Here is a 24,025-nt window from a genome sequence, read left to right as displayed (position 1 = left end):
CCTCTTTACCTCCCACATGACGTCTTTCTCTCTCTCTCTCTTCTCATGTTGGTGAAGTGACACACCCACTTTCTCTCACCTCTCACTCATGCACACCCTCACACATGCCCAGCCACACATGCATACCGAGCACCGTCTCTCTTTCTCCTCCAACACCAGTTGCTGGCGGGGTACGTCCTATGTAAGCCCTCCCCCGCCCTGTTCTCTTTCCTCTCCTCCTCTCCTCATTCTCAGGTCCCTCGATGTGACTTTCCCCCTCTTCACCCGCTGACTTCGTGCTGCCTGCTGGACGACGCACACCCATGCCCACGCTCACGCCTACATACGCGGGGCGTTTGCCCTCCATTTCTCTCTTTCACGCAGGTAACGACGGTCACCACTAGCTACCGCTACTCGCTGCCTACCCCCCCCCCCCCCCCCTCATTGCATCCCCGTCCTTCGTCCCTCCCCTTTCCCTCTCCGCTCCTTGCGCATTCCACTGCGCGAGAGGTGCTGAGGAGGGCCGTTGGAGGGGGGGGGGGAGAGGCGGGTGCGTGTACGATTGCTCGCGCCTTCACCGACGCCGCAGAGCGAAACTGGAGAAGAACAGCAGACCCAGTTTACACCGAATGGGGGTTGCAGACCGACGCGCAGCTCTTCACGACTCCGCGTGCGTGTGTTCATCAGCACAGTCCTGTAGAGGCACCGGAAGTGTTTCTCTCTTAGCCTGCACATGTGCGAGGGCTCGTCTCTTCACCTTTGCCTGCCCAGAAAGGGGGGTCTGGTGTGTCCGTGCGGCTGTGCCAGCGTTGCTGAGGACTCCTGTTTAAAGTGTACCGCTCGTGCCACCCTCTTCTCGTTACCCCCCCTTCTCATGACTTCTGTGCGACCTGACGCGCATGCGCACGCCAGGGGAGGGTCTCCTTCTCTTCCTTACGCCCACTTTCTCCCTGTCTCAGCCACCGCCGCTGGCGCTGAGTTAGCGTCGAACACAACCGCCGCCCAGCAAGAAACACTCGCTCCATCTCCACATACCCCTCCCCTCCACACACCCACACACCGCTGCCAGCACCGACGTCATCCAGCGACCACTTGAGCGGCCATCCTCTAACTTCATCGCAGCGCAAACGCAACACCCCGCCTTCTCGCTTTTCTGAAGTGTGCATATAATTATGTCCACCTTCACACCGGTTGCTTCCCTCAAGGGCCAGAGTGTCGCCTCCGCCACGCAGTTCTCGCGCGCTGACATCGACGCCCTCATCCAGCTTTCGCTCAATATGAAAGCGCACATTGAGGCCGGCAAAACGATCGACGCCCTGCGCGGCCGCGTCATGACGCCGCTGTTCTTTGAGGACAGTTCTCGCACGCTATCCAGTTTCTGCGCAGCCATGATGCGGCTGGGCGGCAACGTTGTGAACTTCAAGGTGGAGACGTCGTCTGTGAACAAGGGCGAATCGCTGCAGGATACCGTTCGCACGCTGGACGCGTACAGTGACGTTCTCGTGCTCCGCCACGTTAGGGAGGAGTCGCTGGAGCAGGCGATGGGCGTGGCGACACATCCGATCATGAACGCCGGCAACGGCGCTGGCGAGCACCCGACTCAGGCGCTGCTCGACACCTTGACTATTCACGCTGAGCTTGGTGCTGTGGACGGCATTACGATTGCGTTGATCGGAGACCTCAAGAAGGGCCGAACTGTGCACTCGCTGCTAAAGCTTCTGACCCACAACTTTGCGCTGAAGAAGGTGTACCTCATCGCCCCCGCTGGGCTGGAGATGCCGACCGAGGTGCTGGCACATATCGCGGCGGACGTGCAGGAGCGCGGGATTGTGATTGAGGAGGCATGTAATCTCAGTCCGGAGATTGTGGCTGACTGCGACGTGCTCTACGCAACGCGCCTGCAGAAGGAGCGCTTTGTTGCCTCCGCTGCCTGTGACGCTGACGCTATGGCCGCCTTTGAGGCCTCCAAGGCCAATCTGCTGATTGACAAGGCTCGCCTGGCACACGCGAAGACGAAGATGATTGTGATGCACCCTCTGCCCCGCGTGGATGAGCTCAGCACCGACATCGACGACGACCCGCGTGCCGCGTATTTCCGACAGATGCGCTACGGCCTCTTCATGCGCATGGCTATCCTCTTCAGCGTGCTCTCGTGAGTCGCCTGGGGGGGGGAGGGCAGGGTACCTACACCTCCTCTCAGCGGCGCAGTTGCTCTTCAAAGTCCAGACTACATGCGGGGATGACTGTAGCTGAACATCTGGGGATCAGGTGCCGAGTCGAAGCGATCTCGCATGCGCAAGCGACACAGGGCCACAGTGTTGCCCACGGAAAGCGGGCGGCAGAGAGACAGACTTCACAGGTGGAGGCAGAGGCCAAGTCGAGCGTTTCTTCCAACGCTGTCATTTCATCTTTAGTTTTTTTTTTTCACCGTTTCTCTTGGAAATAAAGGTATTTTCTCCCCAGATTGTTAGTGGTGATGGGTGATGCCGTGTGCGCACTCCGCACGCACGCTCGCAAACGCAGAAGTGGAGGTGGTAAGAGCGGGACGGGAAAGTCTCTCTATCGTAGTGCGCTCGACACGACGCTGTTGTGCCTCTCAGTGTTTCTGTGCATGCTTGGTGCTGGGGAAGACGGTATTGCGGCTGAAGAGTCGTTATACTCTGCCAGTCATAGGCAACAGGCCCAACGCTTACGCAGCTCACATGCAGCAAATAAAGGGATTTAAACCGGAAGAAACCGCGTGAACACGTGGGTGCTTACATCTCTCTCTCTCTCTGAGAGTGGGTGCCGACCTCCATTGGAACCACTTCGCCCCTTTCCCCTTCGTTCGCTTGGTCGGAGTTGCGATTACCAACTCCGACATGCACACAGGGATGGGGGCGTGGAGAACTGAAGTGTGATCTGTTGAGCTGAGGTACGCACTGCGGTCTCTTTTTTTGTTCTTGCTGCCGCCGAATGAAGGGCTTGAGCCGCGGCTTCGCCATACCAGCAAAGGAGGAGTGAGGGCAGGCGTCGAGCGCCGCTCTGCGCTTTCTCTTCTTTCCTCTGCCCCCCGCCGCCCCACCGACGGGCGTCTTTACGGTGCTACGCGCTGCTCATTGTCTCCGCCTATCGAGAAGCCTATTCAGCAGAGAAGGTCACCACTGGACATGGACGTTCATTTTTCTCTCGTTCTTCTCTTCTCCGCCACCGCTACCTCCCAGCCCATCGCCCATTACACCATCACACGTCTCTCTCCTCCAACATACTTGGTCAGTGTAACGAGTAACTTCAGCGCACATCTGCAGTGTGTCATACTCCCCCTTTTCGTTTCTCGACACGCCTGTCCTCTCTGCTGCTGCAACCATGAGCCTTCAGGTGGGCATCCTCGGCAACACATTTGCCAACCCGTTCATGAACGCGGCTGGGGTGATGTGCAGCACCGAAGAAGAGCTGGCGGCCATGACCGAGTCGACGAGCGGCTCGCTGATCACGAAGAGCTGCACCCCCGCTCTCCGCGAGGGCAATCCGGCGCCTCGCTACTACACCCTGCCGCTTGGCAGCATCAACTCGATGGGCCTGCCGAACAAGGGGTTTGACTTCTACTTGGCCTACAGCGCGAGGCACCATGACTACAGCCGGAAGCCGCTCTTTATCTCCATCTCCGGTTTCTCGGCGGAGGAAAATGCTGAGATGTGCAAACGCCTTGCCCCTGTGGCCGCAGAAAAGGGTGTTATTCTGGAGCTGAACTTGTCCTGCCCCAACGTTCCCGGCAAGCCGCAGGTGGCCTACGACTTTGACGCGATGCGGCGTTACTTGGCGGCGATCTCGGAGGCCTACCCACACCCGTTTGGTGTCAAGATGCCGCCGTACTTTGACTTTGCCCACTTTGATGCCGCCGCCGAGATCCTCAACCAGTTTCCGAAGGTGCAGTTTATTACCTGCATCAACAGCATCGGCAACGGCCTAGTAATTGACGTGGAGACGGAGTCCGTGGTGATCAAGCCGAAGCAGGGCTTCGGGGGCCTTGGTGGTCGCTACGTCTTCCCCACAGCGCTGGCAAACGTCAACGCCTTTTACCGCCGCTGCCCGGGAAAACTTATCTTTGGCTGTGGTGGCGTCTACACTGGTGAGGACGCCTTCCTGCACGTGCTCGCTGGCGCCTCCATGGTGCAGGTCGGCACGGCGCTGCATGAGGAGGGCGCCGCCATCTTTGAGCGCCTCACGGCGGAGCTGCTGGATGTGATGGCGAAGAAGGGCTACAAGGCCCTGGACGAGTTCCGCGGCAAGGTTAAGGCAATGGATTAAATGGCTGATGACACCCGCTAAGGGAGACCACAACCGAAAAGAGTGAAGATGCTCGTGCAGCCTTTCCACTCTTGCACACGTGAAAAGGAGAGAGGGGGGAGAGGGGAGAAGGTGGGGGAGGCAGCGGGCACACGCCAGCTCCTCCTCCTTTCCCTTAGGCCTGCACAGGCACCCTTTTCTGGTCTGCGCGCATGTGCGCCATGACCTTGACATTTCAGCACGCACTCCCATACGCCGAATGGCGCCCTCCCTTCAGCGCCTTGCTGCAGTGTTGGGATGCCCTCCGAGTACCGCGCAACACTGTAGGCGGTGATCCCCCCTCTCTTCCTCCATTTCTTTCCCTGCGTGCTTGTGACCGCACCTCTCTCTCTCCTTGTGGCTCCCCCCTTTCCCTTTCTCGCGCCCCTGCACGCTGACGTGCGTGCGTGCGTGTGCGCCTGTCACTCTGCCCAGCAGGGAGCCGCATACGCGCCTTGTGTGTGTGTTTTATTGTGTTTTACCGAGCAAAAAGAGCCGCCCACGCCTCAGTCACGCCAGCCAAAAGCGAAATAAAAGCGACTGGACACCGCCACCTCTTCTCTTCCCCCCTCCTCATCCCCCTCCTCCTCCTCCTCGAGGCGATCGACAGCGTTTCTCCTGCTGTTTTTCTCTTCTTCTGCCACACCCGCACCCCGGCGGACCCAGACAGACGTGGGAGCAGCAGAGGCCGCACTGTGTCTCTCGCTTTTTTCTTTTGGTTTCTCTCCTTCTGTGGTCGTGTACGTGTGCACGTGTGCGGGGTGTGTCCGTGAAGTCACCCGCCCCTCTCCTCATACGCACGCCCTCTTAGCCCTTAGCAACTTACATCTCTTTCTCAGCTTAGGACGCTCTCATTTCTTTGCCGTTGTGCTTTGGCCCACCGCGTCTCTCTCCCGCCCTTCCCTTCCTGGCAATCATCGCCACTCTCGCGTCGGCTGTGATCTTCTCTCCATCCCTCACCTTGTCTCGCTTTCTGGTTGGCTTTTGCTATCGTTGTCACGGTAGGTCATTGCTGAGCTGCTCGCTGTTGGATGAGAGGGTTACCGGCAACCACCTTCGCGTACGCTCGAACACACACACACACAGCGAGAGGGAGAGTGACTGACAAGCGGAGGCACTCAGGAACCCTTGCATCCCCACCTCCACCCTCTATCTTCGTTTCTGTGGAAGGCCTAGCTGTGCTGCTGTTCTTCTTTCGCTTTGCTTCAGCTGTTAGCGTGTTGCACGCCTCTTCTTACTCACACGTGCGCGTTGACTCGCTACAATGATGCTGCGTCGCCTTGCCTGGAGGACCGCCGCGTGCATGGCGGCTAGCCCAGCCACACGTGCGGTGCACAGCGTTGCTGTACTGCAGAACTCGACGCCGGCGACCACAGTCGAGAAACTGGGTAGCGCTGTATCTAAGGAGGCGGTGGCGGCAGCCAACAAGGTGCCTGTCGCCATTCTGGAGAAGGCGTGCAATCCACGGCTGGTGGCCTTCACGGAGATGGACCTTGCCCGCACACGCTTTGCTTCACTCATTGCCACGATCACGGATGAGGTGGACTACGGCAGCATCGAGCAGCTGGTGGCGAACAAGTTCTCGGGAGACCCGTGCAAGTTGCAGCCTATCCCTGGTGCCCTCAAGAAGTTCCGCGAGACAAACTGGAAGGATGTCAAGTCGCTCGTCAGCTTCTATGAAGAGACGATGTACCCCATCCGCATGATGCACAGGGAGTACAAGCACCACGAGCTCACGAGCTTCCACATTAAAGACGTGCTGAAGCGTGGCCTCTCAGCCTTCAAGCAGGATTACCTCGACCAGCAGAAAGAGGAGCAGGCGAAGGTGCAGGCGCGCATGAAGAAGTGCAAAGACGCTCTAAGTGCCGCCGTGGCGGACGCCTTCAGCACGGCCGTCTGTAACGACCTCGCAAACATTTTCCGTATCGGCGGCGAGCAGCACGCCCACTCGCATCGCATGGCGCTAAAAGTCTTGGCTGACATGAACATGATGGGGGTGCCCTACAATGCTGCCACGACGACCATCATGCAGGCCACCACCTTCCACGATGGCCCGTTTGACAACTCACCACTTTTGTTTGAGCTAATCGAGTGCCCGGAGCGTGGCGAAGTCCACGTCGGCACCGACTCGCTGGATAACATCAGTGACAACGTCCTCAAGCTCATCAGCAATCGCCACCAGACCCCGCTGGACGACGGCGTGCTGATTCGTTCCCCAGACACACACCCAAACCTGCAGCGTTCCCCGGAGTAAAAGGGCAGAGAAGGTCCTCTGGCGGAGAGTCGCAGGCCTGCGCTTTCGCCGCTTGACTGCTGTTTTCCATTATCATGTACGTCGTTGAGTGTCAGCTCGTGAGGGCGGCTGTGCTGACGTTGGATTGACACTGATGACCAGTGGCAGTGAGGGCGCATATAGGGGGACTTCTCTTCGGAGGTGCCCGCCTTTCCCCTTTCCCGTCCCTCCTCCTTTTCTTTCGCTGTTCTGTGTGTGTGTGTGTGTGTGTGTATGTGGAGGGGAGGTGGGGGAGAGGGGGGGGGAGAAAGCGAGGCGGACGACGGTCGTATGGATTTTGGTGCCTCTTGGTGTCTCTCTTTCTCTCTGTACACCTTCCCCCGCCCCCCAGGCTGACGGGTTTGCCGGTGCTTCTGCGTCGTTGTTGTCCACCTTTCTCATGACGTGGGCTTGGCGCGTATTCATGGGGGAGGGCGAGTGGTGGGGCCGCGGCTGGGGGCTGCGTGTAATGCTTATCGAGGAAGGCGGAAAGCGGATTAGGCCAGACCGCACACCATCATCGCCGGGTGCAAGTCAGTGAGGGGTCGCGGGTTTTACATTAACGAAAAGGGCATAGCCGTGAAGGCGTAATGCATTCGCTTGGGAGGGTGCTCCCATGGGACTTTTTTCGCTCTACTGTGGATCGTAGAGAGGGGGAGGGCGAGCAGCTGAGCAAGAGGGTGAGAGGGGAAGCTGAAGGTGTCGGAGCGGTCGGCGAAGGAGTTCGGGGATAGGGATGGAGGAGGGGGGGGAGGTAGCGTGAGGGTTGAGGCCTGGTAGCTTAGGAACTGCGTAGCTCGTGTGCATGCGCCTGCATCTGTGAGCGTGTGCACAGTCGAGACACCGAGGCAAGCGACCTTTCTTTTCTCCTTTGCGTTGCTCCAGTGCACCACTCCTCTCGTCTCCTGCTGACTCTTCTCACGTACTCGCAGCGGCTTCCTCCGCCATAGCCACCCAATTCCTCTCCTTCGCCAATATTTGCTTATTTTTGATCAATAGACACGCTCGCTCGCTCTCTTGTAATTTATTCCACTCCCACAATGTCGCGAGTTGTGATCTCCTCGTTATCTCTTGTTCTTCTCTTGCTGCCTCCGGTGTCTTCTGGCAGCTCCCTGTCCTCTCTCCTCTTCTTCGTCCTTTTGCTTCTCTCACGCCATCTCCTCCTCGTGTGGTTGCACGCATAGGCCTCCCTCCTCCAGTGCGTCTCTTCTCAGTGCTTTGGAGTGTACACTCAGTCTTCATTCTCTTCCCCAGAGGCTGCATCTCACTAGCATATGTCTGGGGGTTGGAGTGGGTGCCGGGGGGAGGCTCAGGAGGGGGAGGAACGGGAGGGAGGAGTGGGAGCGCAGTCAGCGAGGAAGGTGGAGGCACCGAATGCGCCCAATTACGAACGAAAAAAGACGCCTCAGCGGTCCCAAACCACAACTACACTTCGGAGGAAACGGTCAAAACCAAAAGCGAACGATACCCCGAAGCGCACCCTGCTTCCTCACTGCACAGGCAACCACACCGTCGTGTCAGCCCTACAGACGCGAACCGTCACTGAGGGAAGAGTAGAGTCAGTAAAGGTCACCTGCGCTTGCATCCACTGATGTTCAAGAGCGAATTCGGAAGCTTGCGTGGGGGGGGGGGGTCGTCGGGCTGACTGCGCCGCCCTCTCTCTCCTTCTTTGCTCGTGTGTGTGATGTGTGTGTGTGTGTGTGTGTGTGCCTACGTCTCTGCTCTGAGTGATTTTGTGCTCATCAACAACACGCCGCCACACCATCTTCAGTGCGCGCTGACCCGGTACTTGACGGAGACACGCATGCGTTGTTCGCCATCTCTCCTCGCCCTCCATTCCCTCATTTTTTGTCTGTCTTCACGTTTGTTTGTTCTCTCTCTGCGTGCGTGGAACTGTGTGGGGACCAACGCCCCCCTCGGGACTTGGGCGCACCCCAAGTGCCCATCTGTCGACACGAGTTAGACGACAACGCCATCTTTGGCGCCTGGATTCATCGACTTCTCTCTCTCCCTCTCTCTTGAGCATCGGTCGCGCATCTCTCATGAACTTTGCCTTTCCGCACTTCACGCGTGCCAGCACGGACAATGCGTACACGCAACCGCCCCAGAAATCGCTGCTGGAGTTGGTAGTTGAGGCCAAGGGCAGACTAGGCCTAGTGCCGCAGCGCGATGCGATGAAGCGACCCCCCTCGTCGTCCCCGTTCAGCCACTTTTCAGAGAGCGACGAGGAAGGTGAGGGCGCCGATGGCGGCGTGAACAGGGCGGAGGCGCGGCAGGATGCGGTGCTTACCACGCGCACCTCCTGGGTGCCGCCAACGTATCTGCTCGACTACTTCTTTTCTGGCGAGTTCCTCTCCGTCTTCTTGTCGTTGCACAGCATCAGCGCCTCGCGTCCGGTGTCGATGCTAGTGCCGCCGCTGTTGACGGTGCGCGATGCGCAGCTGCACCCCCTCGTTGAGACCGGTTTCTCCTCCATTTTGCGAAACGCGGCACACAGCAGTTCTCGTCAGCAGCGTAATCGTGGCAGTGGTGACGGGCGCGGTGGTATATGGGGAGGACGAGGAGGTCGTGGTGGCGGTCGTGACGGCGCTTTCGCCGGAAACCTACTCCGCGGCGGCGGTGAGCAGGGCTACATGGAGAGTCACCCAGGCGCAGCCAACATCGGCGACCCTTCGATCTCTTACTGGGGAGCCACAGAGCAGTACCAGCTGCAGGGCTCGGTGCTCGGTGCTGACGAGGGCAATAGCAATGGTGCAGCAGAGCCAAACGCATCGCGCTCGGCTTATTTGTTTTCCACCGATTCGCAGCGTAGGGTGGATGATCCTGCGGTGACTCAGCCGGCACAGCTGCTGCTTCGGGGGTTGCAGCAGATTGCCCTCCCTGCTCTCCTTCTTGGCGACCATGTGCTTCTCAGCGGCCCGCGCGGCATCGGCAAGCGCACAGCGGCGCTGCTCTCCACTGGTGCCAACGTTCTGGCATTTACTAGCAACGCCGACCCCAGCGCCGCCGAAGAGACCGAAGCTCCTCCAGCGCCAGCGGAGGGTGAAGGGGAGGCATCGGCCGATAGGTCGCCAGCTGCGGCTGAGGAGCCCGCATGCGCTTTTCCCACCAAGGCAGGGGTTAAGCAGGAGGAGGCAACGGAGAGCACCGGGGATGCGGCAGACGCTCACCCAGCTCCAGCAGATCCCGCTGCTGCCTCCTCTCCTGCATCGTCACCGACTCCGCGTGCGTTGATTGTCTTGTCGTCCTACCCAGAGGTGCTCTCCGCGGCGCACTGGCTAGAGTCTGTCTTCGGTCCTGCGGCATTTGCTCTATATACTTTTCAGAAGGATGAAGTTGCGCTCTCTCCGCTACTGGAGGTACCTACGACTGAGCAGCCGCCAGCGGCACTGGACCCCGACAAGGGCGCCTACTCAAGCGACGCTCTCGGCCACGTCGGTATGATGCCCGCTTTCTCCGAGATCACTAGCGGTCGCCGCTTTATTGGGCCGCCGCTGTCGCTTCCCTTCATCACTGACACGGCCAGTGCCACCGGTGCTGTCTGTGCTTCGGCGCTGTTACCGGCTGACCCCACGCAGTCCGATTCTGCTGTTCTTCAAGCAGAGGCGACAGCACCTGCTCTTGCAGAGCTGGCGGCCCTCGTGATGGATGCAGTGCTCCCTGCAGTGGCCTCCGGAGCTGCGCAGGGCTCGGCTGGGGAGCGTGCGAGTGGCGGAGATGCTAAACCAAAGCGGAGACGGCACTCGGAAGACGAGGAGGAGAGTGATGACGATGCCAGCAAGCAGCGTGGCGAGAAGTGGTCTTCCTGCACGCATCGCCGCCACCATCGCCACCGCAGTGAGCGCGACGAGCTCGAGAGCGACACCGAAGAGACCAGGCGAGAGGGTCGTCGTGAGAAACATTCGTCATACTCCAGCCACCGCCATCGTCGTCACAGCCGGCACGGCGACCACAGTGATCGAGGAGAGGAGGCGGAGAGTCGACTGGGGAGGAGCGCAAGCGGCGGCGGCCGCCACCATCGTCACCACCGTCACAGTGAAGTTGACGGTGATGCCCGTGTCAAGGACAGGCGGTCAGCTGATGACAAGGAGCGGGACTCGCGGCGGCGCAGCAGCCATCGAAGAAGCAGCAGCCACCACCACCACAGCAGTAGCCGCAGCCACAGTCACCTACGTCACGGCCGCAGCGACGAGCGTCTGCCCCGTCGCCGGAGCAGTCGTCATCGCCACCACCGTAGCAGCAGCCACCGAGGCCGGCACGACGAGGTCACGAGCAGCGCTTCATTTTCGTCCTGCTCCTCGCCTTCCGCAGTCACCTCGCCCACTTCCTCTCTTCGTTGTCATCTCTCAGGACCGCCTCCTTTGACGCTCACCAACGCGGAGGCAGCTCTGCCACTGGCGCTTGATGACAGTTTAGCACCGCCGACGGGTGACGAGCTGCGCGTTCTTGCGCTAGACACTGGTGCGCCGCCTGCTGTGTCAACGGAGGCGCCGGTGACCCCCTTCGCCGGCGGCGCTGTCGTCGAGGAGCTGGCCATGGCTGCCGAGAGGCTGCAAGAAGTGGCTGAGGAAGACCCTACAGCGGAACGGTCAGATATCCTGCGCCAGCGCGTGCCGCTGCTGATCACCACCTATCACGCCCTGCAGACGGTGCTCGGAATGGTGCAGGGGGAGGCGTCAGCCCTGCCGCCACTGGAGCATGTGCGCGTGGCGTTGTTCGCCAACCTCGAAAGGGCGCTCATGCCGCCGCTGAAGGAATCTTTTCTCCATTCATGGTGGCTGTCGTTGGTGAATGCGCTGGATGTGGAGTGTCAGTTCGTGGTGACAGCTGATCGCATGGGTCGCGAGGTGCGCGGCTTCCTCGACAGCACCGTCATACCAGACGCAGGGGAGCGACTCGTGCACTTTGATCAGCGCGACGCGTCGGTATGGGCGATGATGAACGTGCAAGTGCGTGCGGTACCGGTGGAGGTACCGGTGGCTGCTTCTCCACCGAACAGCGGCAACGCAGGACGCCCCCGCATCTCTGGAAGCGACATCGACGCAGCCAAGGTGGCGCACCTATTTTCTATCATCACCGAGCACATGTCTTCAGCCGACAGCCATGCGACACGCGACGGAGACGTTTCTGCGTTCGCGGCTCACCGTGGCAGACAGGGTGCGCGTGTGGTGGTCATCTGTTCCGCTCGTCGTGAGCAGGCGCTGGTGGTGACACAGCTCCAGGGTCTTCTCGGCGATCATGAGCACGACACACACGCTGCGGTGGTGCGGGTGACAGAACGAGCAGAGCTGTTCCGAGCGTCCGGAGCGGAGGTGCTGGTGCTGACGGATGCGCAGCTGGCCGATCCTCGCGTGGCTCGTGATGTGCAACACTGCACCGACGTGGACCTAATTCTGCACTTCTCCTTGCCACGGCCGGTGATGACGCAGCTGGAGAAGAAGGAGATCATCGACTTGCTTGCGCAGCGCGGCCGCACCATCCTTGGGAACTCGAAGCAGTTCTGTGCCCGTCGCTGGTGGCGCACTGCGGCTGTGGCGTCCGCTGCTGGTGTCGGTGCTGCTTCAGGTGCGCCGAACAACGCCCTCGACTTTGTGCCAGTCAAGGTGGAGTGTCAGCTACTGATGACGGAGCACAACGTCCACGGGCGTGCCGGGTCATGCGTGATGGGGGCGCTGCAGGAGGTGAGCGACGGCTAAGCACGAAAAAGCGCGCGGCGCACCGAGGCGGTGTGTGTACGTGTGTGATGAGGAGAAGTCAGTGAGACGCATGTCGCCGCGCTCCCCTCTCTGCAGGCTGTTAATGGTGGCAGCGACGATGCCCCCCCTCCCCCTCCTCCTGCAAAGTACGCTGTGTGGGTGTGTGTTGCAAGTGCTTGCCTCCAACGAGTTGGCATGGGCGAGAGGATCTACGAAGGAGCAGGTATCCCCCTCCCCTACCTCTCGATGGGAGAGTGAGAGAGGGCGAGCCGTTAACAGCTGGGCACGAAGAGAGTAACAGCGCAAGGGGCCTACAGATGAGCAGACCAACGACAGGGAAAAAAGAGGTAACGTCAACATCTCTTGTTGCCACGAATCAACGTGCCATCACTGCTGGCCCGTGGTGGGGGTGGGGGGGGGGCGGTGAAGGTGGTTGCAGGCGCTGTCGCCGTGCGCTGATTTGTTGAACACCCGTGAATAACTTGTACTACTCGCAGTGATGCGAGGACCCGATATGCAAGGGCATGGCAGACTCGCCCTGGCACTGCTACATGAGTAAATCGTGTAAGCGTGAAGTGAGCAAAGTCCTGTGCACCTGGCAGCATATTTCGGGGAATGGCTACCCCCACCCCGTTGATGGCCGCGCCTCTCGTTGTGGCTTCTCTCCCTTGCAGCCACGCGACAGACCTCTCGTTCCTCGGATGAGACCAACGCTCCCAAAGGAGAAAAAAAGCAAGCAGGCATCCTCGTACTTCACTCACCGCGTTGTGGGCGCTGGTGGAGGTGCTGCGGCTGTTGTGGGTATGTGTGTGCCGCCCTTCTTCACCTCCGTCTCTTCCTCTTCCTCTTCCTCACCTCTCTCTCTCTCTGCGGCTTGCATGTGCATTGGCCGCAACTGGCACTTACTGCCGACTGCTACACACGCACACCCACCAGCACCTGTGCAGACATCCCCTTCTCGTCCCTGTCACATCTCCGTCTCTTTGTCTTTCTCTGTTCTCCGCACCCCTTCGCCAGTTGACTCCCCCCCCCACCTCGCCACTGTCATTGTTCTCTGTACCTTACGTCTCCATCGCATTGCGCAATGCTCTCCTATCGTATTATCGTGCTGCTCCTCGTGATCACCTTCACGGCGTGCATGACGTGCTCGATACTCTTCCCCATATTCCGTAAGGTGACGAGCGACCCTGTCGAGGCGAGGCATACGGTGAGATTTTGGTATAAGGAGTCGACCAACACCACCACCTCCACCGGCTCCTCGGGGGAGCTAATAATGCGCTACTACACACACAACCTGGCGTGCCAACAGGCTAGAGTGCTCTACGTTGCTTTGTCGGCCCTTTCCGTTGCTGCCGCCGGAATCAGCGGTGTCGCATGCCTCGTGATCGCCTGCTGGACGACGGCCGGCTACAACGTCTCCATTGGCGTCGTCACTCTCTTGCTGACCTCCTTTGCCATGGCGTCGGCAGTGGCGGTGGTGGGCGTGACAACGTACGTATACACCCACGACTTCTGCGTAAACGATCCCACGGCGCTCGAAAAGTCCCCACAGAGGGATGGGTACCACCTTACGGAGGGCTTCATCCTCTTGTGCGCCGCTGCGGGCGGCTTCTTGCTAATGGTCATGATTCAGGTGATTGGTTTCTGCTGCGGCTGCCAGCCGTTGACTGAGTTTCATGCGGGGGAGAGCCACCCAAAGAGCCCCGGCGACAGCGGGCGCAGCGATGGTGACCTGAGCATCTCTCGAAGCTAAAAGTGGAAGACCAAGCATCAATCTTCTGTTGTTTTGTTCTGGGGGAGGGAGGGGGGACGTGGGAGGGATCGTGGGGCACCGGTGACGTCCACGTCCACCTCAAAGCATCTGTGTGTACCCCGCCCCCCCCTCCCCCCGGACCCACCTACCCCACACCTACTGTGACGCTGGCACGTCGGCCTCCTTTATCCGCCGTACGTACTGGAGGCGTCACTCACTCTCTCTCTCTCTCTCTCTCTCTTCACTGAACCATTTTTGCGTCCACTCCTCGTGCGTTGCGCGTTTGTAGTGCGTAGTTGTTAGTCGTGTCGGCTGGGGATTCGCGATGAGGTGGCCGTCGCGTTGCTCAGCTGAATTTGGGTTGTGTTCTTCGTCACAGGGGGCGGTGATGTCACCGCACAGCCCCCCTTTCCTTTTGCGCCACCCCGTCCCGATCATCGGCACTTGTTCCTCTCGCTTGCTTTGCTTCCTTTATGCTCTTCTCCGAACTGAGCGAAGCCCCGACACCCTTGCGAAGGCGAACAGGAGGCTGACGCTTATTTGCCCACTCTTATCCTTTCTCTTGACCTCTCATCCTCTTCTTCTTTCATACGCGTCGGTGTCAGTGTTGGTGTGCCTGGCCTCAGCCAACGGGGTTGTTTCCCTCCCCCCTCCCCCCTTTGCGCATCCAAGTATAGACGGATGCGCGTATAGCGAGCGTGAGACGGAAGAAAGGTTAAAGGGTGGCAGGGATTACCGGACACTCACTACGCTACACAGTTGGCTGGCAATTCGTGGGCACACCCACACACGTGTATGTCTATATAGTGTGTATCATTCATTTTCTATTCAGTTTTTCTTTTCCCCTTCCTTCCTTCCTTCCTTCCTTGCTACTACTGCTAGAGTGGTGGACATTGTTGCCGTTGTTGCCATGGTGACGCTCATGCCGTCGCATGGGCGTCGAAAGTGGCACATCCGCTATTCTCTTCGCTCCCGAGGATTTTGCACCTCACACTCCCCGGGGCCTCCACGCCTGCGCTAAGTGAACGGCCTGTCTCTTTTTCTCTCTACTTTTTTTCGCCCTCTGTGCTTGCTGTTGCGGTGATGGGGGATGTCGATGAGGACGTCCTTCGTAGTCTTCTTAGGTAGCTGTGCGTGTGCGTGTACGTGTCGCTGTATAGATTCTTTCGCGCTCCCTTTCCTTCTCGCTTCCTTCACCTCGTCCGCCCCCGCCCTCGCCCCCTATTTTTCTTCCCAGGCGTCAGTCCTCACCCTGTTGTTGTCGCCGGCCATCATCTGCATCTCTTACTGGTAGAGTACTTTGACTTATTTACACGTTTTTTTTTTTGTTTGGGGGGGGGGGGAGCTTTTCCCTCCTCGACGCTGTGAAGCGCACCTTCTTTCCCTTGTTGTCCTCGCTTGCCCCTCTCCCCCCTTCTCTTTCGCTATGCACTGGCACGCACACACGCACGTACGTGCCAGTGCACTTCAGGGCGCACTGAGGGCCACACAAAGGACGCAAAAAAAAAAACGAGCTCTAATGCACCTTCTTCCAGCGAGAATGAAGAGTGACCGCCGTGATGTGTGGAGTATCTCATCCCCGGACAAGTCGACTGCACTGTAGCACCAGCAGGGTGAGCGGAGCAGGCGGCGCCATGGTGTGTGTGTGTGTGTGCTCACATGCCCGCTCCGAAAGAGACCCACCGATGCCGAAGAGACGTAATTCATCATTGGACCTGAGCGCAACAGCATCGCTATTAAGCACCTAAGGGAAACGGACACTGTCTACAGGGCAGGGTGCGAGCAGTGTTCTGCGACTGTGGCCGCACCTTTGGCCTTCTCCCCTAGCTTCTCAGCTTCCCTTTTCCTTTCACTCTAAGAAGCACTGCCTCGGGGTTGCTGGACTTGACCATGCATCTTTGCTCTACTGCTGTTCTCAATCGCTTCATTCTCCCTTCACTTTCAACGACCAACTGATTCACTCGCGCCAGCCCATATAAGACACTTCTACATTCACCTTCATTCTTTGACAGTCTCTCGCTTCTGTCAACTCCCTTTCCTTTTCGTGTCTCTCAAAGCTGAGCTTTATCCTGACACGGCAACCGCAACCTGCTCTTCACCTCTTGATTACCCCACCTCCTCCGCCAAGCAACCAAAGCTAATCTGGAGCCGCGTTACAGTGCAGCTCAACAGAGCATCAGCGACAATGACGTGCTGCCGCGTACTTGTCTTTATGCTGCTCTTGCTCTTCACAGCCTGTGCAGTGTGCTCCATTGTGTTCCCACAGTTCCGCAAGACGATTTCCAACACCACCAGCCCCACAGACACCGTGCACCTCTGGTACCGCCAGTCATCCAGGTCGGTTGCAGATGTGCAGGGTGTGGTGATGTCCCGTACGTACTCGTACCGCCTACTGTGCCTCCAGGGGCAGGTATGCTACACAGTTGCGGCTGCGCTGTCGGTGGCTGCAGCCACTTTTATCGGGGCTTCTACGTTGTTTGCCGCGTGCTGGATCAGCGCATACAACAATGACGGCCTCTTCGTCACGAGCACTTTCATGACGTTCATGTCTTTTACTTGCTCCAGCGCCACCTTGGGCTTGATGGTGTACACCTATACGACGACGCTCTGTCCTGACGAGGAGACGCAGATATGTGCGGCAAAGAGGGATGGGTATGCTATGGCGGAGGGATTCTACCTGCTCTGCACGACGACCGTCGGCACGTTCATCTGTTTCATCATCGGCTTTGGTCTCTGCTGCTCTGTTTTGTGCTGCGGTAGCGAGATCAAGGACGACGACTACGCGTAACAGAAAGTGTGAGAGGTGCATGTATGCCCCAATGCACGTGCGGCCTCACTCGCTGCCTTTTACGTTAAATTATTCATTTGGCTGCGTTTCTTTTCTGTTTTCCCCCTCTCCCTGCGTCTTCGCTGCTTCGCTTCTCTTCCCTTCCTCCATTTTCTCTCCATTGCCGCTCTTCCTCTCGATTATCGATTTTGTGCTCTCCTCTCTCTCTCTCTCTCTCGCGTGCTCGCGTGTCATTACGTGGTCGCTTCTCTTTCCCCCATACTTTATGGCTCCATCACCTCCCCTTACACTCTGTGCCTTCCAGACGCGTTTTCTCTCCCTCTGTAGGCTCTCTGCTCCTCATTCTTCCTCACTTCCTCTGTTTGGGGGTTCTGTTGATGTCGTCCTCGTGGAGGGGAAACGTGACTGGCGTGTGTGCGAGTGATCGCTGTGTCTATTGCGCACCTCTTTCTCTCTCTGCCTCGCGCACCTCATCCTCCCCCCAATCACCTCTACTGCCTCACTTGTTCTACATTGTGTCGTCTTCGGTTTCTCGTTGATTTGTTCCCCCCCTCTTTCCTCCTCCTACGGCACGGAATGGCGCGCCAGTGCGGGCCTTTCTCTATGGTTGTGCTTGTGTACAGACTTACTCCCACCCTGCACGGACACTCAAACCTGCCAGGGCATATTCAGACCCGGTGCAAGCTAGGCAAGCGGTGGCCTTTTTTTTTACTCTGTGGCTCTTGTGCTTGTGCGCCTCTCGACGCATGCGCTTCTGCCAGGACGGCAGCTGCCGGGAGGGGGGGCGGGCGGGGTCGGGTAGGTGTGCACCTGTGCATGGGCGTCCGTCTCTTCCTCTCTCCCTCGCCTTTTCTATTTTTCCCTCTCTAGGTGTAAAGGCACACCTGTGAGACGACAGTGGTGTTTCATCACAACAACACCCCTTCACCTCCTCCGCACCCCACGTCTCTACTTGGTTACATTTTACCCATTCACTTCCCTTTTATTCCTAGCTTGTTGCCCCCCCCCCCCCCCCCCCTCCAGCATCTTGAGTGGCAAGTACGCCGTGTGGTGGGTGGGACGGGGGGCCTTGGGTGTCTCCTCCTCGGTGCGCCGCGTGCATGACGGCGTGTACAAGGGAACGAGGAGGCGTGTATGTGTCTGTGAGCTCCGGGGGATGGGGGAAGGGGGGGGGTGAGAGGAGAGGGTGGCGACGTGGGCAAGGGTATTAAGCGCTTACTTGGATATTGTGAGCCCCTAGAAGAGGGGTGGGTGATACATACACCCACTCCCCCCCACTCTCTCCCCCCTTTCTTTTCTTTCGCTTGTTTTGGCTTTCTCTACGCTTTTACTGCTCGCGTGCGTGTCGGTGCGTACGCGTAATTGTTCCCCCCATTCCTTCGCACGTGTGCTCTCAGCAGGTCTCTCTGCCTTCCACATGGCCAAAGGAAAGGATGTAAGGAGGAGGAGGAAGAGACGTGGGTCAAGGGTACGCTTCCCCACGCACTCTCCTCCTCCTCCTTACTCCAGTCTGGCTTCCTCCTCATTTCACACCTCGAGGCATCGAGGCGCTGAAGGGGTTTATGTGTTGTTCTCTCCCCGTTCTCGATTATCCAACGCGACAGGGGGTCCTCGGGTGAAGGAAAAGGGGGGGGGGATGCGTGGGTCTACCTGTTCGTGCTTAGTGTTATCGAGAGGGCGAGCGGGTGGCTAATCGATTGATGTACGCCTCTGCAGAAATGGGAGACTCCACCAGCCATGGCAAGCTGGGAACACGTGTTGGCGTTTATCTTGCGTATTCCTTGACACTCATCCTCACTCCTTTTAGTTTTTTTTTTTTTTCTATTCCCGCCACTACTGTCCTCGGTTGAGGGGTCTTTGGTGCTCTTCCTACACCCCTCCCCCTCTTCTTCTTCATGCGACTATTTGCGCCTTGGATCTGATTGCCACATTCTTCTCTCTGCCCTCTCTCTCCTCCACCCCCCTCCCTCCCCCCCAGTCCACCATCTCCCTTCCCTGCGCTTTCCATCGCCTCGCCCAAGATCAGCGCTTTGCTTTCCACATCGACCTGCGCCGTGGGGCTTTTGTGGGCTCTGCTCGCTTTTCTTTCACATTTCTTTTTTTTTTTTTGCCTACGAACTACTGTTAATGCGCTCCAACACCTCGGCTTCTGCGATTCTCATCCGCTCCTCATTTCCTCTGGTGGGCTGGGGAGGGCCATTCGTCTCCATACGTGCTGCCGTGGCATGACAGTGGGCGATGGCGCCATTTATCTCCTCCCTGCTGATCTCTCCTCTCCCCTTCTCTCTCTCCCTCTCTCTGCGTGTGTGTGTGTGTCCACCTTCCTACAATCACTATAGTGACAGAGAGGGGGACGCACGCCAGCGCGTGGTATCTCAGGGGAGTGCACTACCTCCACTCTGTGTGGGGAAGCCGGGCAGCCCCTCTCTCCATCCCTGCCAAATGCCGAGGCACTTCTGGTGGGGACAGGGCGCAAGCACCTACGACGGAGGGGAGGCCAGGGCGATGTATCGCTGCCGATGCCAGCGGTCAGGTGGTGGATGGTGCTGCGTCGGAGCGGCCTGCGACAGGGTGGACACGTCTGTGCCATCCCTGTGGTGAGCGTGGCTTGGGCTCTCCCGCCCGGGCCTCGGTGGCCGCTGGCGTGGGGTGCCTGCGCCGCTGCGAGGGATGCACCATGCGGCCGCCAGCACCATGGGAGCGGCTGTGAGGCGGCCTGCGGAGCGGGCGGAGGGGTTGCGTGGGCAGAGCCTGAGTCAGGGGCCCTGCCGAGCTGACTGGGTCGGCGCACTGCTGCACCGCGTGCCTGGCGCTGCTTTGCACTGCGCGACGCGGTGTGTGGCAGGATTGGGGGAGGAGTGGAGTTGAACTGATGCCGTGTGGCCGAGGGAGTCGGCGTGCCTCGCGTAGAAAACAGAAGGGAGCGAGTGGGGCCGCTCGTCTTGTCCGCTCACGTGTTGCCGCTGGCGTGCGGTGCACCTTTGCCTCCCCGCTCTTGCTTCGCGGAGCGACCATGCGCCCTGCACTCTCGCCTCCCCTGGCGTGTGCAGCTTTGCTTTCTAAGTGTTTGTCCTTCGCTGTCCGGCTGTTTCGCTTCCACCTTTCTCTCGCCCCTTCCCCCCGCCTCCACAACACCCCACCCCACCCCCCTCACTCCTTCCCACCGCAGATTTGTGCCCCCCCCCCCCTCCCCTTCCCTTTCTCTCTCTCTTTTATAGCTGGATAAGCGGCAGGTTGTTCTGCGTGAACGCGTGCCGTAGTGTTGCGCTTTTTTCCTTTTTTGTTTCCTCGTTAGTTGTGGCTGCGCCACTCCGCCTTGCCTACACGTCGCGTCTTGCGTCTCTCCACGGAGCTCCTTCGTCCAGCTTGCAGCGACGTGCGTCTCGATTTTTTTTTTTGCACAGGCCTCGACATCCCCGCAGAGACGGTTGAGCCAAGATGAGCCTGAACTTTCTCTTCAGCGTCCCCCGCTGCTTGGCAGAGTATAATGGAGCAAAGAAGCTCCTGGGGGATGCGGCCTCGTTAACTGTGCATGAGCACTCTGCGAAGGGCGACGTGGCGGCGCCTGGGCTGTTCTGCGGGTGCGACCCGGAGGGCAAGCCGCTGGGCTCCGGCGGTGGCACGGTGCACCTACTGCACGAGTGCTACTTAGACGAACAGCGTCATGCACCTGCATCTGCGAAGAAGTCGTTCCTGTCGTGGCTGCGACTTGCGGACAAGGATGGCCGCGTGATTGTGCACGCTGGTGGCTTGAGCCGCCGCCTGCCGGCGTACGCGGCAGTGGGCAAGGCACTGGTGCCGTTGCCGCCGTGCCGGTGGCGCCGTGGCAGCCAGCTGTCTCGCACGCTGCTCTCGACGCAAATGCCGATGTACCGTGAGATCATCACGACGGCGCCTGCCAACCTGCGCACGTTGATCGCGTGCGGCGACGTCTGCGTGTACCTCAGAGGTTCTCTGCCGTCTTTTTCTCACCTCGCGGATAGGGATGTTGTGTGCTTTGGCATTCGTACTGACACGCACATCTTGGAGAACCATGGCGTGCTCTTCACGACATGCGAGAAGCCACTTGAGCTGGACTACATGCTGCAGAAACCCTCGTTGGCCGAAATACGCCAGCGCACCGCCGAGGGCAGGCATTCGTTTCTCTTGGATGTGGGTATGTGGATGCTGAGCGACCGCGCAGTGGCGATTCTGGCTCGCAAGTGCCTTGGCAGAGCACTGGACACTGATGACGTGAACGGCGGCGAGCATGATGGGCACCGCTGCGCGGTGGTGTGCAACTCATACGAGCTGTACTCGGAGTTTGGCACTGCACTGGGCCGGAACGCGTCGCAAGCAGATCCGGAGGTCTCCGGACTGAAGGCGGGCGTTGTGGAGCTGCGCGATGCGGTGTTTCTGCACTACGGGACGTGCCGTCAGCTGATCTCGTCGACAGCGAAGTTGCAGAGCTGCGAGTCTCCGACGCCGTCGTGGTCGTGGGGCACGCCGTTCGACGGTGTACTTGCGCCTGAGTGCAACGGCGGGAAGGAGGCGCGGCTGCCTACTGCGGCTGCGGATGCGCCAGCGGGCGACGCGGGGGAGGAGCTGGACTTTGCTGCTGGCGACGCAGTGCCTCTGCTTGCGACGCCATCGTCGGTAATTGTACAAAACTCTGTGCTACTTGCACCTCTGGATGGGTCCGCTGCCGCTGCCGCTGCTGCTGCTGCTGGAGCATCCGCATTCGCCCCGGTATCGCCTGTGCACCACCTCTGGGTGGAGAGCAGCTGGGTGGGTGCGCGGTGGGTGCTGCGGGGTCAGCACATCCTGACGGGGATCCCGCGCAATGACTGGGCGCTTGCACTGCCGCTTGGTGTGTGCGTGAGCGTTGTGTCTGTGCTGCCCGCTGCGCTTGGTGTGCACGGCTGTGATGACGGTGCTGCACTGCACGCTGCGCGGCCGTACCACATCGACGACGCGTTCCGTGGAGACGTGCGCAACGGCTCGACGGTGTACATGGGGATGCTCCTGCACGACTGGCTGTCGAGTCGAGGTTTCAGCGTTGCGGAGCTATACCCTACTGCGCGGGCTGCGGACAGAGATACCGCGCAACCACTGGACATCTCCGAGGCTGCACTGTTCCCCGTGTGCGTGACGCAGCAGCAGCTCGGCGACTTCCTGTACGTTGCTACGCTGTCGCTGGAGGCGACGACTGGCGGCGGCGCTGCTGTGGACCCTGTGCGACTCTCTGCTGGACAGTCTGTGTGGCGAACGCAGCCGCGCGTGTCTGCGATGGACCTGCTGCGGCTGGCGGACGTGCCTGCGATACTGCGCAACAACGAATACTACGAGCGGCGCATGTTGACGCTGATGCTTGCGCTCGTGGGTGCTAACCCCGTGTTCCAGGGTGGGTGCAGCTCGGTTGTGTCTGTGCCGAACACGCCGATGGCCACGCCTGCACTGTCGAGTGTGCGGCCGTCGGTGTTATCTGACTCGATGATCGCGCTGCTGCAGCAGCAGTTCTCTCTGTTGGACCTGAGTCGCGTTGCAAAGCGCGTAGTGGAGCTTGGCGTGACGCTGCCGCGGCGCAGCGGGACGACGGAAGAGTGGGACGGGGTGGACGCAACTGCCAAGACAGTATCGCTGCCACACCAGCCAGACTCGATAGAGTCATTTGGGAGCGATGCCGATGCTACTGCGAGTAGCTGGGCACGCATCTTCACGGATGAGAGGAGCCCGAACGGTGACCGCAGGGGCGCGCCGCTGTGCTTGGCGCCTGGACGCATCGTGACGGCGCACTACCACATGTTTGTGAGCCGCGTGATAGAGCTCGCGCTGGAGGCGATGGATGCTGCGCAGCCGCCGATGACTGCGGCGGAGAAGGCGCGGCGCCTTGAGCTACTGCATGCGCCGAGCGCGAAGGAGGCCCGCTCGCTAGTGACTCGGCACAGTGCCACCGCCTTCGCGGAGCTATGCGCCGCCATTGTGGACTCCTTTCCTGGTGAGCGCCACAACCCAGAAATTGGTGTTTACCTTGACCAAATCATCTGGGGTCGCTGCCCCATCCGTATCGACCTTGCCGGTGCTTGGACGGATACGCCGCCGTACACGATCCTGAGCGGCGGCAGCGTGATCAACGTTGCCGTGGAGCTGAACGGGCAGCCACCGGTGCAGGTGTACGTGCGTGCACGCAAGGACCCGACCATCGTCATACTCTCGATCGACTCCGGCGAGCAGCTGAGGATCTCGAGCTTCGACGAAATCCGCACGTATACGGCGGTGCAGAACTCGTTCTCGATTCCGAAGGCTGCACTTGCGCTGTGCGGGTTCCTGCCAGAGTTCTGCACGACGGCGTACGCGACGCTGACGGAGCAACTGGCGGCGCGGTTTGGCAACCACGGGCTGGAGATCTCACTGTTTGTGGCGATCCCAGTGGGGTCCGGACTGGGGACGAGCTCCATCGTTGCCGGCACCGTGCTGCAGTCACTGGCGGAGTTCTGCAAGCTGCCGTGGGACGTCCACGATGTGTGCCGCCGCGTGCTGTTGATTGAGCAAATGCTGACTGCTGGTGGCGGGTGGCAGGATCAGTACGGCGGCCTGTTCGAGGGTGTGAAGCTGGTGCAGTGTGTGCCTGGGCTACCGTGCTTGCCTACTGTGCGCTGGATGCCGGATAACGTGTACACGGACCCGAGGTTTGCTTCGTGCCACCTTCTCTACTACACGGGGATCACTCGGACAGCAAAGGGCATTCTTACGGAGATTGTGCGTGAGGTGTTTCTGAACAGCGGTGCGACGCTGCAGCTACTGCATGAGATAGGTGGCGCTACCACTGCCGCAATGTACAACGCTATCACGACCGGCAACTACGAAAGATACGCGCGGCTTATCCACCAGACGTGGGATCAGAAGAAGCGGCTGGACAGCGGCGTGTGCAACCCTGCAGTACAGTCAATCGTGGACATTGTGGAACCGTACGTGTGGGGTCTGACACTGCCTGGCGCTGGTGGTGGTGGCTACATGTACATGTGCGCGAAGGACGAGGCGTGCGCTCGGCGGATTCGCGAGTTGTTGACAGCGAATCCGCCGAATGGCAATGCCCGCTTCGTGGAGATGAGCGTGTCGTCGTCCGGTCTGAAGGTTAGCCGCTCTTAGCGATGTGCGGGGCTTCTGCACACGAACTGCGTGCGGCGGAGCAAACATGCTGCTGAGAGGCTGGCGATGATGACGCCCCGGCTCAAAGAGCCCAGTGGCACTCT

At 59.6% G+C, this 24,025-nt stretch overlaps 7 protein-coding genes across 7 annotated transcripts; all 7 read left to right on the top strand.

Moving 5' to 3' along the window:
• Positions 1-1,151: 1,151 nt before the first annotated feature.
• On the top strand, positions 1,152-2,135 carry LBRM_16_0560 (putative aspartate carbamoyltransferase; the record flags this gene model as incomplete). The annotated part of the gene is made up of 1 exon (XM_001563608.1): positions 1,152-2,135. The coding sequence occupies one exon, from the start codon at positions 1,152-1,154 to the stop codon at positions 2,133-2,135; it is 984 nt and encodes a 327-aa protein (XP_001563658.1).
• A 1,189-nt stretch (positions 2,136-3,324) lies between these two features.
• DHODH (dihydroorotate dehydrogenase) lies at positions 3,325-4,266 on the top strand (the record flags this gene model as incomplete). The annotated part of the gene is made up of 1 exon (XM_003722925.1): positions 3,325-4,266. One exon carries the CDS (start codon positions 3,325-3,327, stop codon positions 4,264-4,266), a length of 942 nt encoding a protein of 313 aa, XP_003722973.1.
• A 1,285-nt stretch (positions 4,267-5,551) lies between these two features.
• On the top strand, positions 5,552-6,538 carry LBRM_16_0540 (conserved hypothetical protein; the record flags this gene model as incomplete). The annotated part of the gene is made up of 1 exon (XM_001563607.1): positions 5,552-6,538. The coding sequence occupies one exon, from the start codon at positions 5,552-5,554 to the stop codon at positions 6,536-6,538; it is 987 nt and encodes a 328-aa protein (XP_001563657.1).
• A 2,060-nt stretch (positions 6,539-8,598) lies between these two features.
• LBRM_16_0530 (conserved hypothetical protein) lies at positions 8,599-12,252 on the top strand (the record flags this gene model as incomplete). The annotated part of the gene is made up of 1 exon (XM_001563606.1): positions 8,599-12,252. The coding sequence occupies one exon, from the start codon at positions 8,599-8,601 to the stop codon at positions 12,250-12,252; it is 3,654 nt and encodes a 1,217-aa protein (XP_001563656.1).
• A 1,084-nt stretch (positions 12,253-13,336) lies between these two features.
• On the top strand, positions 13,337-14,005 carry LBRM_16_0520 (hypothetical protein, unknown function; the record flags this gene model as incomplete). Its single annotated transcript, XM_001563605.2, has 1 exon — positions 13,337-14,005. One exon carries the CDS (start codon positions 13,337-13,339, stop codon positions 14,003-14,005), a length of 669 nt encoding a protein of 222 aa, XP_001563655.2.
• Positions 14,006-16,190: 2,185 nt separating this feature from the next.
• LBRM_16_0510 (conserved hypothetical protein) lies at positions 16,191-16,793 on the top strand (the record flags this gene model as incomplete). Its single annotated transcript, XM_001563604.1, has 1 exon — positions 16,191-16,793. The coding sequence occupies one exon, from the start codon at positions 16,191-16,193 to the stop codon at positions 16,791-16,793; it is 603 nt and encodes a 200-aa protein (XP_001563654.1).
• A 3,438-nt stretch (positions 16,794-20,231) lies between these two features.
• LBRM_16_0500 (putative fucose kinase) lies at positions 20,232-23,921 on the top strand (the record flags this gene model as incomplete). The annotated part of the gene is made up of 1 exon (XM_001563603.1): positions 20,232-23,921. The coding sequence occupies one exon, from the start codon at positions 20,232-20,234 to the stop codon at positions 23,919-23,921; it is 3,690 nt and encodes a 1,229-aa protein (XP_001563653.1).
• Positions 23,922-24,025: the final 104 nt, after the last annotated feature.

The sequence above is a fragment of the Leishmania braziliensis genome, chromosome 16 (genome assembly GCF_000002845.2).
Source record: "Leishmania braziliensis MHOM/BR/75/M2904 complete genome, chromosome 16".
Taxonomy (NCBI): domain Eukaryota; phylum Euglenozoa; class Kinetoplastea; order Trypanosomatida; family Trypanosomatidae; genus Leishmania; species Leishmania braziliensis.
Note: the sequence above shows the minus strand (reverse complement) of the source record. Positions and strands in the feature narration are given on the sequence as shown.